This window comes from Delphinus delphis, chromosome 5, assembly GCF_949987515.2.
Source record: "Delphinus delphis chromosome 5, mDelDel1.2, whole genome shotgun sequence".
Classification (NCBI taxonomy): Eukaryota; Metazoa; Chordata; class Mammalia; order Artiodactyla; family Delphinidae; genus Delphinus; species Delphinus delphis.
The window spans coordinates 105,876,297-105,891,974 of NC_082687.1; the positions used below are offsets into that span (position 1 = coordinate 105,876,297).

Consider the following 15,678-nt stretch of genomic DNA (forward strand, 5'->3'; position numbering starts at 1 on the left):
TTGCCCTCCTATTGGTTAGATTAGTGTCTCGAGGGAACCTAGATTTGGTAGAGAAGCAGTTCCACCACAGTGCATTAAGAGTTACTCTAGGGGACGCATAGGGCTACAGAAGCACATGCCACAGGCACGCGAAAAATCACAAAGGCTTCCTTCCTGGGTAACTGTCAGCTAAGCTTGGATCTAAAGGGTAAGTGGAGAGTGTCCCTATGAAGAAGGAAGATGCTGATTCACTTTGCTGTACACCTGAAACTAACACAACATGGTAAATCAACTATATTCCAATAAAACTTAAAAAAAAAAAAAAGAAGGAAGATGGACTGTTTTCTAGACCAAAGAAAATATATGAAAAAAAAAAAGAGATAGGCAGAGGGTGTATTACACACTTACTCCAGACATTTGTCCTATTTTCACCTACCACTCATCCTCCTTTCGTTCTATCTCCAGTTTTTAGTCTGTAGGTTAGCCCCTTTCTCTCTAATCATCCGTTGCTCAAGCCAGGAACCTATAAACAAAGAAAATGGCTAAGGAGCAGCCACTGCAACCTGGAACCAGGCCTACGTTACACTTACAAAAATTTGATTTTCTGCAGAAAAAATATTTTGACTCCTACATTTTTAGAAAGATCTGAAATGGATGACACCAAGCTGTTTGCCTAAAATAATGTCCCAAGCCTGAAATGGAATGGATATTTCCTGAGATTAAAATAGAAACTTGTTTTGCTAACAGAAAACAACTTGGAAATCAAAGAGTCATTTAAGTTGAAACCATTATTTTTCCTTTTCTTGCAGAAAATTCCTGTGTTTATACACACTAAGAGAGAGAGATAATGAGGTCCCTCTTCCACAGAACTTTCCATTAAAAATTTAAAGTTGGAGAAATCTCAAAAAAACAATAAAGATGGGGGTGGAGTTTGTAATGTAACAAACTCATTCAATAAACATTTATGAGCACCTACTACATGCCAGGCACTGAACAAAGAAACTTGCCCTTGTAGAGTTTGCATTCTAGCAGAAAGAAGACATGCAAAACAAGAAATAAGCAAATTATATAGGAAACTAGAAGATGAGTGCTTTGGAGAAAAGACAAATTAGAACAGGCAGGGACAGGTTGCAATTTTAAATAGGGTGGTCAAGGTTCGTCTCCTCAAAGAGGTGACATATGAGCAAAGACTGAAGTGAGAAAGGGAGCCATACCGATATCTGGGTCCAGGCAGAAGTAACAGTCAACGGCCCGAGGCAAGGGGCATGCCTGGAGTGTGGGAGAAAGGCACGGAGGCCGTGGATTAGAGGAGAGGTATGGGAGACCAGATCACCGGCCTGGGCAGTTATTCCGGGTAGGGCTTGGGAAGAGTGGTGACTTGATTGGACTGATGTTTTAACGTGCATTTTAGGTTAATCACTGAGTGTTTTCATTTGAACACAGTCCTTTTATAATACATTTTACTCTGCAACAACAGAACAATGATGGTTCAAAATGGTTTTCTAAATGATCTCTGCAGTATCGGGCACCACAGGACTGCTAAGTAGTAACCGCCCTCCCTCTCCGGGGGACACGTGCCCCTAAAAGGGCAGCCGTTGCTCTCCTTCTAATGTGCTCAGTGTTGAGCAGGCAGAGATGGAAACAGTCTGCACGTCTCTTCTTCAAAACTCGAAAAAGAAGCCAAGCATTTCTTTCGCTTGGTTACAAAATTTTTTAAAATCTGCCTCTGCCAACTCTGCGGGAGAAGCAAACTCCCGGAGTTTGCCTTTGCTAATTTGTCCAAGTCGTGCTGCGGTTTCACTACATGCAGACACTGCTCAGCTCCAGTCCCACAAACCTCTCTCATCTTGGACTTCGCCCTCCGGTGAAAGCTGCGGCTCGCCCCTTCGGTCACCACCTGCTCTGAAGGAACCCGCGGAGCGCGCACCTCCGCCCCGGGCCCCTTTCCTCCCCGGCTCTGCCTTTCCTGCCGAGCACCCTGCTCTCTCCAGCCCAGGCCAGGCTTGCAACTTTCCTCCCAGCCTGGCGCTCACCCCGCTTGGCTGGTCCCCAAGAGACGCTGCCTTCCCGCGGCGCCCCCGCCCCCCGAGCTTCCCGCAGCCGGGACGAGCGCCCTCACCCCTCACCCGGGGCCCCGAGAGCGGCTAGTCGGGCGCACGCGCGCCCCCCGCCCCTCCCCGCAGGCGGCGCAGCTTCCCCTGCAGCACCTCCCCTCTCGGGGAGGGAGCCGGAGGGGGCTCGGGACGCCGCGCGCAGACCTGCTCCCGCTGCGCGCCGCGCCGCCCTCCTCCGAGAGTAGCAGCAGTAGCCGCGGCGGCCGCAGGGGTTCCCGGCTGCCGCAGCTCCTCAGGGGAGCCGAGCGCGCCTCCTGCGAGCCCAGCACCCCCAACCTGCTCGCCGCGCGCAGCTGAGCCGCCGCGCGGGACTCGTCGCCCAACATGGATTTCCTCCTGGCGCTGGTGCTCGGGTCCTCGCTCTATCTGCAGGCGGCCGCGGAGTTCGACGGGAGGTGAGTCGGACCCCGGGGCGCCCTCTCCTGCTCGTTGCAGCGCTAATTTCACACTGCCCTGGGGTTCCCCCTCTCTGCTTTCGCTCCAGAAGTTGGGCCACCGCACAGCCTCGGCGGGAGGAGAGCCGTCGAGCCGCCCTCTCTACCAGTGGCTGCCCGAGGCCTGGAGGGCGCGCCCCCTGCGAGTCCGGGAACCCGGCCGCGGCTCGCCGGGAGAGGCTGCGCGGCGGCGCGAGCCGCCCACCCACGGCTCGGCAAAGAGGGCTGGGGGAGAGGGGAGGCTCGAGCCGGGCGTCTGGGTTCTGAGGGCGCGGGTTAGCCGCCCCAGAGGAGGTGACGCGCGGGACATCTCTTGGCTGGGAAACTCTCGCTCTTGGTTTAGACAGCTCTGCAGTGGGGAAACTTCTAGGTGGTCGGGGCCAAATCCCGGCTGGGAGCTGTCAGGGCAGCTCACACAAAGGGTGGGGAGAGGAAGCGACTGGGCTTCCAGGGAGGGACCTGTTTGCCTCCCCACTTGGTTTACTTGGCGGGGGTGGGGAACTTTGCGTGCGTGCGTGTGTCTGTGTGGTGTCTGTGTGTCTGTACGCACACACAGCTCCCGAGACTTAGGGCGAACCTGACTCCTGCGTGCTCTGACAGGTTCCAACAACCCAAGGCTGTGCTCCGCTCCGCTGTCACTCAGCCTCTCCTCCCGCCTCTGCGCGCGGAGCCCTCTTCCCCATCGCCGGATCGGTTCCCGCGACTGTGTGTGCGTGTGTGTGTGTGTGTGTGCGTGTGCGTGTGTGTGTGTGTGTCTCTGTGTGTGTCTCTCTCTGTGTGTGTGTGTAGGGAGGGCGTGCTCGGTTACCCCACCTCGGCGCAATTGCAGACCAGAGTCGCCCCGAAACGAGGCAGGAGCAGCCAGGAGAGTTTTTAACTTGGGTCACACCGCCCTGCAGTCGCCCTCAGGCAACGACCGGCACCCACACTCCCGCCCCCGCGCAGCCGGAAAGACTGCCGCACCTGTTTTTCCTGCAATCTTGGAACGAATCAATTCCACAATTGATTGGTTTTCTTCTACCTGGAAGGAACGGAGGGAAGCCAGTGGAGCGCTGAAGAGAAGAAGCGCAGCCGCTGGTTTACCACCTGGTTGGAGGAAATGGAAAGTTCGTGGTTATTTGTCCTTTGGGCTTGGGGGCATAAGGGGGAGATGAAAGGAAGGGGAATTGAAAAGATTAGGGAGCTAAAAAAAACGTGGGTAGCGGCCAGAGGCTGTTTTATTTTATTAAAGTAATTATTTGCCCACATTCGTGTCTGTTGTGCGTTTCTTTGCACACATATTTGCAACAAGAAATACATCACATGATTATGTATAAGGTTTCCATACAGCCTTAAAAAGATGTCTAAAACAGACAATTAAAATATTGATCCTCTAGGGGGAAAATGTCATTGAGGTAGGTGTGAATCTAAACAACGAACCGATTTACCAAATAAGGTGTCAAAGTGGAATCTGGTAGTAAATCTTATCCTGAAATCGAGTGCTTGCTTTAGTCCTTATTTACATTAGAGAGGACGGTAACACGAATAGTTGATGCAGGAAAGTTTCAAACCACAAGGACACTTGAGATGTTAGCTACACTTTAAACTCTCCTTGGTTTTATTTAGTCTTCTTTCTCAAGTACATTATTTTCTGGGAACTTCTTCTGAAGAAGAGTCATACCTCGAAAAGAGTTCTGTTTCATTTGATTTTGAGAAACCTCCCTTCTTTCTCCTTCCCACATGTACCTGTTATATAAGGCAGAAAAAATTTTTCTTTCTGCTTTGACATGTCTTACTTAATACTTTTCAGTTTACAGTGTATCAGTCAAAACTGACTTTCCTCTCAGGAACAGGTGTGGGCCTTTGAGGACTCTGTTTTATTTCAAGCTTCAGAAACCATCCTATGAGTGGCAGCCTTGAGAATTCTTGGTTTTAGCTGGTGCTCTTTCTTGTAAGAAAGGCTCTTCCCCTCCCTTTCCCACCCCCCTACTCTTGGGCGGTTGTATCTGCGTTTGTCTGATGTTTGAAATTAGATCATGGCAGAACTATTTCCCTGAAGGTGTGTTATTGTTTTATTTCTTCAGGCATGAAGGAGTTCATAGAAAGTTGTTGGGTGTGATTAAAATTTTTTTCCAAAGTAATAACAAAGAGGAAATTATTTTTAATTTCGAAAGTGTCTTTATTTAATTCGAATCTTTTTGTTTGGTAGGTGGCCCAGGCAAATAGTGTCATCCATTGGCCTGTGTCGTTATGGTGGGAGGATTGACTGCTGCTGGGCCTGGGCCCGCCGGTCCTGGGGACAGTGTCAGCGTGAGTATCACCCCTGGGACTTCAGCTTCCTTTGAGGGCGGGCTGTCCACCATCCGTCATGGCTTCGCTCTGCACGTCGGAGGGCTCATTTCTGAGCAAGGCTTGGTGGTGTGGTTCTGATGGAATCTGCAGTCCCTGACCTCTTATTCTGCCACTTTCCAACCTGAGCCACCTGTAGGAAGGTGCCAGTTTTGTTATTCACAGAGAGCCACCTAGGACGCTCGTTTTAGCTTTTGTCCCCCATACCTCCAGCTCTTGTTTTCCCATCAGGCTTACTCTTCCCTTTGCTCTGGGCTCTGAGGTGGGAGTAAGATAGTGAGTCTAGACTGTATTTACACTAAATAAACTCTGAACCTTGTAGCACTTATAAATTCCTTACCATGGCTGTTGTATAAACTGGCCTATTTGTAAACCTTTTTTTTTGAAGTGAGATGGTATTGACTGGCTTCTAAATGGACCACCCAGTATAATCCAATAATACCTCTGGAAAAAACCCCCTCATCTTTAAGTTCCATGAGTAATCGACGTAATAAGTACCCAATCAGAACACTGATTTTTAATTTTACATGATCACAAATGGGTATTTTAATGGTAGAAGTCAGAGCCACATCCCAGAAGTTTGAGAAATTCATTCCCAGCATTTTATCTGGATCTTAACATTTTATCCCACTCTCCCTAACAAAAGAATCCACAAACTACCAAGTAAATTTCCGGCATATCTTTGGAGCACAAGGTTGGCATGTCTGGTTAGATAGTGGGAACTGAGTTGGGTGTCATATATCCCAGTGTTTACTGCTGCTGAGAAAGGGGCTTAGAGAAATAGGGAAGGATAGTTAAGTCTGGAGCTGGAAAGGGAGGAGCCTGCCTTAGAGAAGTGCTGGCAGGATGAGGAATCAGGTAGATTCCAGTTTGGAAAGCTAGGCACTCCCTCAGCTATTTCAGTCTTTGAGAACTGTGCGTGATGTCTGTCCTTAACTTTGTGAAGGAGGGAGAGTGACAGTCCCAGGTTGACCTCTCTGGTTAGGGATGGAAAGGTAAAGGGGACTAAAGTTTGTCTACCTGCTCCCTGCAAGCCACTGGGCCAGACTTTTTGCACAGTTGGGTCATTGCTGCTTTTTATAAAGGCAGATGGTGGTAACTTCAGTTTTCAGTAAACAAAAGAACTAGGTAAAGGTTCTGTGCTCCCACTGGTTGGTCTATTCCCGTTGTTTTTAAGGGAAGATGGTCAAAAAAGAAGAATGGTACCTGGTGAAATAAAGTCTTATGCCACAGGGCCAGAGGTATTTGCACAGCTGGAGGCCACAGGTGTGGAATTTGAAGAGCAATCCGGTGTTGATAAGCAAAGGGTGAAGAGAGGATTCTTCTCTTGACCCAATACACACATCTCTCCTGAATAAAAAATAAGTAGTTTCTTTGCAGGAAGGGAGACAGTTTCCTCCTCCTTCACTGCCTTAATTTTCAGGACACTCCCAAAGCAAATGTTGCAGTGCTTTGGGTGTGCACAGGCCGCCAGCCCCACCCAGGACAAGGCTGCCTGGCAGAGTGCCCTGAGCTCAATGGAGTACACCTTCCATGAAGGCAGCGTGTCAGGGCAGTTGGCAGAAGCACGCGGAGGAGTATATTTGCACTCTGCCAGATGTGCTAAAAGAATTCCGCGGAGAAAACTCGATCTCTTAGAGGTTCATCACCTGCGGAATTCCCCAGAAAGAACCTCTAGGAGCTGTTTTATGTCTCTTTACCTCGGAATTAAATTTTCTCTAATATATACTGGCTTGGCAGTTCTGAATTTGAATGAGTTTAAAGACCTTTGAAAGGTCCAGTGGCTTTACAAAACTTAAACATCCAAGTGATTTCCTAGCGTTCCACTTTCTGCACAGTAGCTTTCCCAGCAGATATGGGACACTATTCTATTATTTTCTATCCCTTCATTTTGATTCTAAAAGACTGCACAGTGGTCAAATATAGTATTGGATAGTACTTATCTTTTCCTTCCTGTTACTGAATCCGAGGAAGCTACAACATGGCGTAAGGTAATTACTGAAATGGTAATAAATGCGTAAGGTGATCCTGCACAAATCACAGTTTACCTTAGATTTGGTGGAAGTTTGAGAGGCCGCATAATGGAGGGAGCGTGGACTCTGGAGCTAGATTGCCTGGGTTTAAATTAGTTCCACCTCTTATTAGCTGTGTGACCTTGATCAGGTTATTCAGTCCCTCTGTGCTTCATTTTCCTCGTCACTAAAATGGATCTAAAATAGTACAATACCTCCTAGGACCACAACACGGCTTAAGTAAGTTATGATTTGTAAAGCATGTGAAACTACTGGCACAGAATAAACACTGTTATGTGTGTTTGGTGAAATTAAAGAAATATAAAGGACTACTGCTGCTGACAGTGTTCTGGGATGGGACATACCCATGCTATCAGATTCTTTGTTCTTTAGGCATGATATATGCATTTTTGCATTTATACTGCTGAAATAAAAAAATGGTTCCAAGGTTCTGTGTTGCAATAAAACAAAATGCCTTTAAACTAAAAAGGGCCAGAGGGATCTTTACCGTTAATATTACAGATGGCAGAGTTGTAAAAATGAGTTCACAGATGGATGCTGCCTTGTCTGTGTTTTATTTTTGCAGAGCCTCAGATGGTCCAAAAGTCTCTTGCCAGTTCAGAGATCCCCCTGTCTTTGTTTTGCTGTAAACAGGTAGAGGAATGTGGTCACCTCAGAGTGGGAAGAAAGAACGGCGGCAAAACGAGGCTTGTCGGGGACAAATGGAAAAGTCCAGATTAGTTTTTAAAGAAACCTTTTGTGAAATTAAAACCTTTGTCACTATATTTATTCAAGGAAAGTACCTTGCTATTCTTTAACAGTTACATCTGGTAATGGATTACCTATAAAAACTCCAAACAGCTTCTGGGAAATCTAATGTGAAAAATGTTTTTGCCTTCCTGACCCTTAGATAATCTCAGAGTTCTCTTTCCCATGAGGAGCATTCTCCCTTCCTTAGTAAAAGTGCCCTGGTTCTCGTTTTTCTGAATGATTCACTTTGGAATTTTCCTTCAAATCAGCACAGCAAAGCAAAAGGAGACTGTTCCCACCTGCATGTAGAAGCTCCCAATTTATCCCTTAGAAGATGTGTAAGTTGGGGGAGACCATACACTCATCGTACTGTTTGTCAGGTCTCACACCCTAGAGCACTGACCCTTGGGTGAGTGTTTACCTCCGTTTGGTTGAGCATAGGTGAGACATATTGACTCAATATTGTGTGAGTCGAGTATATGTATTTACACAAAACATGCTGCATTTCATTTTCACTTGCTGCCCACCTTTCCATAGACTTGTTGGGAGAGGACAACGGACATGGCAGGGGGCTTGCGTTGCCCAGCCTCTCTCCTGCCTCACCAAGTCCACCCGCAAAGCTGTGTTCAACCAGACTTCCCGCCCTTCCCTCTGGGACTGAGGAAGGAAGGACCAGAGCTGCTACCCAAACAGGCACAGGAGCTGTCCTTCTGCCTCCCGCCTGTGCCACCCAATATTCCCGCCCCACTGGGGAAAGCATGACCTATTCCAGACATAGGCAGGTTATGTTTTCATTGTTCTTTTAGAGATCATACCCGTACCTTCTTTCTATCCTTTGATTCTTTGTTCTGTGTTCTTGACTTATAAACAGATCTCTACATGTTGAGAATTCAGAATTGGGTTTTCCAGTTAATTGTCTTGGGCTTTACCTTTATTGACTATTGATATGGCTCTTGATTGTAAACGGGAAATTTCTTAATATGTTTATAACACACCGATGCTTCCATATTTACAGCACACAGCGCCTTAATCACTTAGATTATCACAAAATACTTGTTTCTTGCTCTGTAGTTATTCTATTTAACTTCCTTAACTTTTCCATCTTGTTAATGGCACATTTCATTTTAATTATTTTAACAGTTTCTCTACTCAAGTGGAGATCTCTGTAATAAAGATTTCTCAGGGTTTGTATATCTGATTTTTAAAAGCCATGTATTCCGTGGAAACAGTTCTTAACTAAAAGCACTAAACAATTAGGGACAGCTGAGAGGAGCCCTGACTTTTGTACCTGATTAGCTATTTAACATTTCTCAGCTGCAATTTTCTTATTTTACAAGTGGATTTCTAAGGTGCCCTGCAGCTCTAAACCCCATCTGAGAACTTCCTTAATATTGAAAAGGGTATATAGGATCTAGATATTGCATTTCTGTATGGTTGTCTTTCTGTTTACTTTACTTGGACAGTTGGCTCTATATGTGGCTATAACAATAGTGTTTCTGTTGAAAGCACTTTGTAAAGGTATGAAGAAAAACTCAAAATACAACTAGTTCTAGGTTTCAACAAAGCTGTTCAGTTCCTGAGTTCTTTGGCTGTCATTGAGCAATTTGTGGTTTTTGAAAGAATTTATATAAATTAGGATGGTTTTGTATCATTTTTCCTTAAGACCAGGCAAAATGCAGGTGTTTTGTTATGTTTCTTTGGAGATTTTGTTGAGAAGTGAAACCTACTCCTAGAGTTTGCTTTGCTTTATTAGTTCTAAACCTCATTTTCTCCTCCCTCCTCTCTGAAGTTAGTAAAGGCTACAACTGTACAATTGCCATGTAAAGTGAAAATTCTGGATTTTTATCAGCGCTAGATAAACTTATAGGTTAGTGCAAGTTAAGGGCTGAGAAACAGTAATTCATTCTGAAACTGTTTTGGAGTTGTCAAAGAATTTCACTTGGATAATGTATGTGATGGCTAACGATCGTGGACCACTAGAAAGAATGATGAACAAAGCATTGAATTATTTATTTCTGTATTTCAAATGAAATGGGTATTAGTTTAAGCAGAGAATTTTGATTTGGTAAGTGAAACATTTAAGTGCTCACTTCATATTTCATTCCTTATTCATATCTGGGTTCAGAAATCAGCCTCTTAAAAGGAACGTGATTTTTTAATTTTTGCTCCCTATGTCGGTCATTGATTTCCTGTCCCTAGTCACAAAAGTATATAGATTACACCCTTCTTTGATTTTTTGGATTTTGAGTACTTTCTTTAAAATAGTTAAGAGTAAACAAGAAATATTGGAAGTGACTTTTTAAAAAAATTTTTTTAAATTTATTTTATTTATTTTTGGCTGCATTGGTTCTTCGTTGCTGTGCACAGGCTTTCTCTAGTTGCAGGGGGTGAGGGATACTCTTCATTGCAGTGTGCGGGCTTCTCATTGTGAGGGTTTCTCTTTGTTGCAGAGTACGGGCTCTAGGCACACAGGCTTCAGTAGTTGTGGCACTCGGGCTCAGTAGTTGTGGCTTGCGGGCTCTAGAGCACAGGCTCAGTAGTTGGGGCACACGGGCTTAGTTGCTCCGTGGCATGTGGGATCTTCCCAGACCAGGGCTCAAACCCGTGTCCCCTGCATTGGCAGGCGGATTCTTAACCACTGTGCCACCAAGGAAGTCCCTGGAAGTGACTTTGAAGGCCACACATAGTGTTCCCCTACTGTTCCTAGTGAGTGCCTTTCCATTAGTAGTGAACAACCATGGCAACCTCCACTGGCCATGAATCAACATTTTATAGATGAAGCAGGTTTTTATATCCATACAACTGTACACGCTCCAGGAGTAACTGGGAATCTCAAGGCAGGTTGTGCTGCTCAGAGCCGTGTTGAAGATTGCCAGCAGGTCCCAGGCCAGCTTAATGGAGCTGAGCACGCTTCACTGTCTTAATGTTTATCAGCTTCCTCCTCTAATTTTGGGGTGAGAATGCAAAATCTCATGTTTTATTTTTTGAGGTAGGAATAAATGCAAAGCAGTGGACAATCTTATAACTACTTTCAGCCCTAAACCTGAATCTCCAAATCCTTAGCAAGTCCGTTTTTTGATTAAGATTATCCAACCACCACTTTCCATGAAAAGGTTAAGAACAGCATGTACTTTGGGTGACTTCAAGTGGTCTTGGAATGCAGATTCCAAACTAGAATCAGTGTTGAAGAAGTTTGACCTTTTTCCATAGGTAGTTTTGGAGTATGTGTCGTCTTGAAAGTTAAGGTTCACAGAAATTACCTTGTTGCTTCATTCTTTCCCCGCATTAGTACTGATCTTTATATCATACTGTTGAGAGCTACTAATTTCCTTAGATCCCCTCATAAATTAATCTGGGAAGGTCTTAACCTTTACAGACTAGAAAATTTTAGCACTTCTCAGCCTGGGAGTTCAGGTCAAATCAAGGGAAGCCCTTCAGTGGGCTTCAGCTGCTGCATCTGCCCTCACATACCTGCCACAAGGAGATGCTACCTGAAAGCGCACGTGCGCGTACACCTGGTCCTGAGGAGCCGCTTCCAGCCCAGAAACAGCACTTTGCTACTGGGAAACTTTTTGATAAGCTTTGGAAAATGTAGGTGTGCTTCCCCCACCCGCTTCTGTAGCAATGGTAATGGTGGTTTTCATCCGTAGAATTCATGTTATATGCATTTTCTTTTTTTTTAATCTTTATTGGAGTATAATTGCTTTACAACGGTGTGTTAGTTTCTGCTTTATAACAAAGTGAATCAGTTATACATATACCTATGTTCCCATATCTCTTCCCTCTTGCATCTCCCCGCATTTTCAGTCAGTTGAATCAATTGCTTGCTTTTAAAGCAAATCCAGAGATGGTGAGTGATTCCCTGCAGTTTCCTTCAGTGAGTAATGGAAGATATTCATCACAGGGGCTGCGCCTTCATCACGGGGGAGATGAAAGGGAACGAGGGAAGGGTTATAATGGTCTAATCCTCATCACTCCTCCCCTCCCCCACCACCATAACAGATACTTTTGCCCCTTTCCCACCGATTTTGTGCAGGTTTAAAAATTTTTCCCATCAGCCTTTTTTTTTTTTGCGGTATGCAGGCCTTTCACTGTTGTGGCCTCTCCCGTTGTGGAGCACAGGCTCCGGACGCGCAGGCTCAGCGGCCGTGGCTCACGGGCCCAGCCGCTCCGCCGCATGTGGGATCCTCCCGGACCGGGACACGAACCCGCGTCACCTGCATCAGCAGGCGGACTCCCAACCACTGCGCCACCAGGGAAGCCCCTGACTCATTCTTTTAAATATGGGTGTATCATATCTCTTTTAAATAGGGATGTACCATAATTAATTTTAAATTAATTAATTAAAAAATCCCCTATTTATGTACATTTAGGTGGTTTTCAATATTTTGTTTTTACAAAATATGCTGTAGTGAATATCTTTACACATTCATCATCACTGTTACATACATAACAGATATGGGAGAGATAGTCATCCTATTTCTATGTAAGTACAGTTGTTGAAGAGCTCTCATTTTATTTTTATAAATTTTCTTATATGAAATATAAGCGAACTTAAAGGTGATTAAATCACGGATAATACAGAGTGGAAACCTTCCATTCAGTCATTTTCTATTTTTGATTCCTTAGAAGATACCTTAAAAGACGAATAGAATGGACTTATTTCTTAGTTTTTATGCCCTACCTTGTGTGGGAAAGGATGTGAAGTGGCTTCCAGGAATGAATGCAGTAAAATAGGAAGATAGAATTAACAATGGCTAGAGGAAGAAAAAAGGATAGAATAAAAGATAAGCTGTCGGGAGGCGAGTTAATAAGTGCAGATATGTAAGCCATAGGATTTAAATTAATGTTTCATAATTTAGCTCTTAGTTGCTGCTAGCCAAAGGAAAAAGGGAAGTTTCATTGCTTATATAATTCATGGTGTTTGTTAGGGAAAAATCAAGCCAGTTATTTGGGGAAATTATGGCTTTTCCCACATATAGTACTGAAAAAAGACTTTCATGTGGTTTTCAGAGAGTGGGGTTGAATGATGGAGTGGAAGGGGCTACAGCAACGTTTTTATCATGAAGCAAGTGGTGGTTTTGTAAAGCCCTCCAACCTAAGAAGAGACCCTTACTCTAGAACTGCAGTTCATAGAAAACTATTTTACAAGCAGCTTCAGAAACGTTATACATACTTAGCTTTCTGATGACTCAGCTTGATTCAGCCCAGAATATCTAGCAGTGATGGGTGAACTGTATAGTACAGGGCTTTGGGTGGACAATTCCAGGTTAGACAAAAGACAGTGTCAAGTTAGGATCTCTGACAGTGTCAAGTTTGCTGTAATATTAATTAAAAGCTAGTCCATATATTTTTTCTTTTCTTTTTTTTTCAGCCCATGTATTTTAAAAATCGGTCAGCAGTTGATGGAATTGGTACTCAGAGGCATTGGGAATGGAATACAGATAGGTGTCTCCTAGGATCCAGTATTAGGAGGCTCTGCAAAGAAAGCAGTGGGAGAATTTTTTGTATCAATTTTGTATGAGTTATTATTTTTGTATTCATTGAATATCAGTATAAAAAGTCATTACCATTTTGTATGTACTTACTCATTTTCATGCAAATTATAACTTGGGGTAAGAGGTGAGGCACAAACATGGCTTCCAGGCATCATTTATCCTACTTATGCTGTTACTTGGAGTAAGGGCCAGTGAGCCCAGGAACAACAAAATCTTTGACCAGTGCTCATTTCCCCAAAGCTCCTGATTGTTATAGGTGTGCAAAGGAGCCCAAATGACCCTTAGTTTTTTTTGGCTTTTTTTTTTTTTGCGGTACACAGGCCTCTCACTGTTGTGGCCTCTCCCGTTGAGGAGCACAGGCTCCAGATGCACAGGCTCAGTGGCCATGGCTCACGGGCCCAGCCACTCCATGGTGTGTGGGATCTTCCTGGACCGGGGCACGAACCCATGTCCCCTGCATCGGCAGGCGGACTCTCAACCACTGCGCCACCAGAGAAGCCCAGACCCTTAGTTTTTATTCTAGTTCATCTGGATCTCATGGAGGGCTGCTTTAAATAAGCCACTGGGGCCTGAATAGACTCAAAGCAGAGTCTCATGTCACCGTCCAGACACAAACTTAACTTGTTTTCACTGGAGTATGAGGAAAGGTTAATCCTCATGCACTCCTGAAGCACCATTGGCAATGGAACCTGAAACTCTGGGATACATATGCCCTAGGAGAATCTCTCTCTCAAAAAAAGAAAAAAAAAAAGAAAGAGAAAGGCTCAACATGATGTGTCTGGAGAGGGCCCCAATCCAGTAAGTGCCCCATCTCCTTGGGAGAAACAGAGAAAGGGACTTTGAATGCCTTTCCCCAGAGATCAGCACCAACCAAGGATCTAACCTGTCCAAGAATTGTCACCCTGTATCAACCTGGAGGGGAGCCAAGGAGTTTACATCGCCAGGGCCAAGATCTTACATTTCTTTGTGAGAATAAATAAATGATCAGTTCTCAAATATAATAGAATGTAGCCAAGATAATTTCGCTTGAAAACATTTCAAAGTAATATCAATCGCTGACCATAGAAAAATACTGTAGTATAGGCCTAATGTGATTGACAGTGCATCCCTGGGAATCTACCAGAGAAAATTGGTTTCAAAATGTATATCTAGTTACTTAAAAATCATCAGTGTGTTACAAGGTATAGAGTTCAGTTAAGTAATATCAAATATAAAGAAATTTATATTTGTGCATTTTAAATTATATTTAGTGCATTTTAATGCACTAAAGCTTCATTTTCCAGTTTCATCACGTAATTACTACTAGTGCCTAGTTGAGATAATTATGGTCATAATATAAATACTAATAAAATTCCTAATAAAGCCAGCATAAAAGAGTACGTTACAGCCTAGATGTGATAATGTATTATTATGTATGGTAAAATAGTGTAGATATCCATGTGTTATTACGTATTCTTTCATAGATAGTCTCAAGAATTTTAGTTTTAACTTAGCCTGATGAAACACTGTTAAGTCAACTTGTTATTCTTACGTCTGATAGAAGGAAAAAGAGATATGAATAATCAAATTGGTTTCGTAGCTTTACAATATAGTAGTTGATTTTGTAGAAGAAACAGTTTTTCTCCAAATTATACTTAATTAGAAGCCCTCATTTTCTGCCGTATATTAACCAAAGGCTGGAGACAGCCTTGGTAGGTGTTAGATGCTGGGGAAAGCTAACCTGAGACTAAGAATCTGCTGTAGGTGATTTGCATGAGGATAGTCTAGAATCAAATAAATTTTAAAACTGAACATTTAGTTAGTATCTCTTTAATGGTCCTGTAGATTAATGCTATAAATTCTCCAAAACTGACATTGTTTTCCTATTATAACATCATCAGATCACAAGGTTAAGGTTGTCTTTTGTAAATATTACTGACTTATTCTGAACTTTTAGGAACTGTGTCATCACAGTTTAAATTTGTGCTAATGTACACAAAAGAAGAAACTATTAGACATTTCTGGATTTATGCTTACTTTGCCAAAAACAGTGTTGTTTTTCAAAAATCTCTAGCCTTGTTTTTATAGATCAGTTTTCAAACTCAGTTTCTATGAAAGATCCCTAAATGGTCAAAGGTGTGTGTTTTTAGCACAGAGACTAACTCCTTGGATAGATTTTCCGAACATAAGCTTCCTGCCACCCAAAATATTTTTCTAAAGCCTTTGTTACCTCCTATTTTATTTTAATGTTGATTTTGTAGGTACTTGGTAACTGCCTGCCAAGGGCTTTCATGCCAACAAATAGCAAATAATAGAAAAACACAAATCGCAGCTCATGCTTAAGTGTGTGTTTTTTTTTAAATGTACATGGATGTTTAGAGTTGATTTTATATTATGTAACTTACTGTGGCAATAGTTTCTACTGGGTAAGTTGTCCCAAGCTCATCTGATTATGTAAATATTTCGTGGTGTTTCATATAGGTAATGGTGGTTTCAATTTCTTTTGTCCCTTGGATTGAGTTTTTAAATCAAAACTCAATTGAGTTTTTACTGATGAATTAAAAGGTTCATTGCATCTTGGTGT

At 43.6% G+C, this 15,678-nt stretch overlaps 1 protein-coding gene across 7 annotated transcripts in view; it reads left to right on the forward strand.

Moving 5' to 3' along the window:
* Positions 1-2,138: 2,138 nt before the first annotated feature.
* The window catches only part of NPNT (nephronectin), a 76,013-nt gene continuing 62,473 nt past the window's right edge, over positions 2,139-15,678 (forward strand). For 4 of the 7 annotated variants that reach the window (XM_060012852.1, XM_060012845.1, XM_060012848.1 and 1 more), the window contains exons 1-2: positions 2,291-2,488; positions 4,716-4,816. In XM_060012852.1, the coding sequence (XP_059868835.1) occupies positions 2,418-2,488; positions 4,716-4,816 (172 nt within the window). In that variant the 5' untranslated portion in view covers positions 2,291-2,417. Of the gene's footprint in view, positions 2,489-3,289; positions 3,634-4,715; positions 4,817-15,678 lie in introns of those variants that run through there. The other 3 variants (XM_060012850.1, XM_060012851.1, XM_060012847.1) reach the window with 2 other exon arrangements.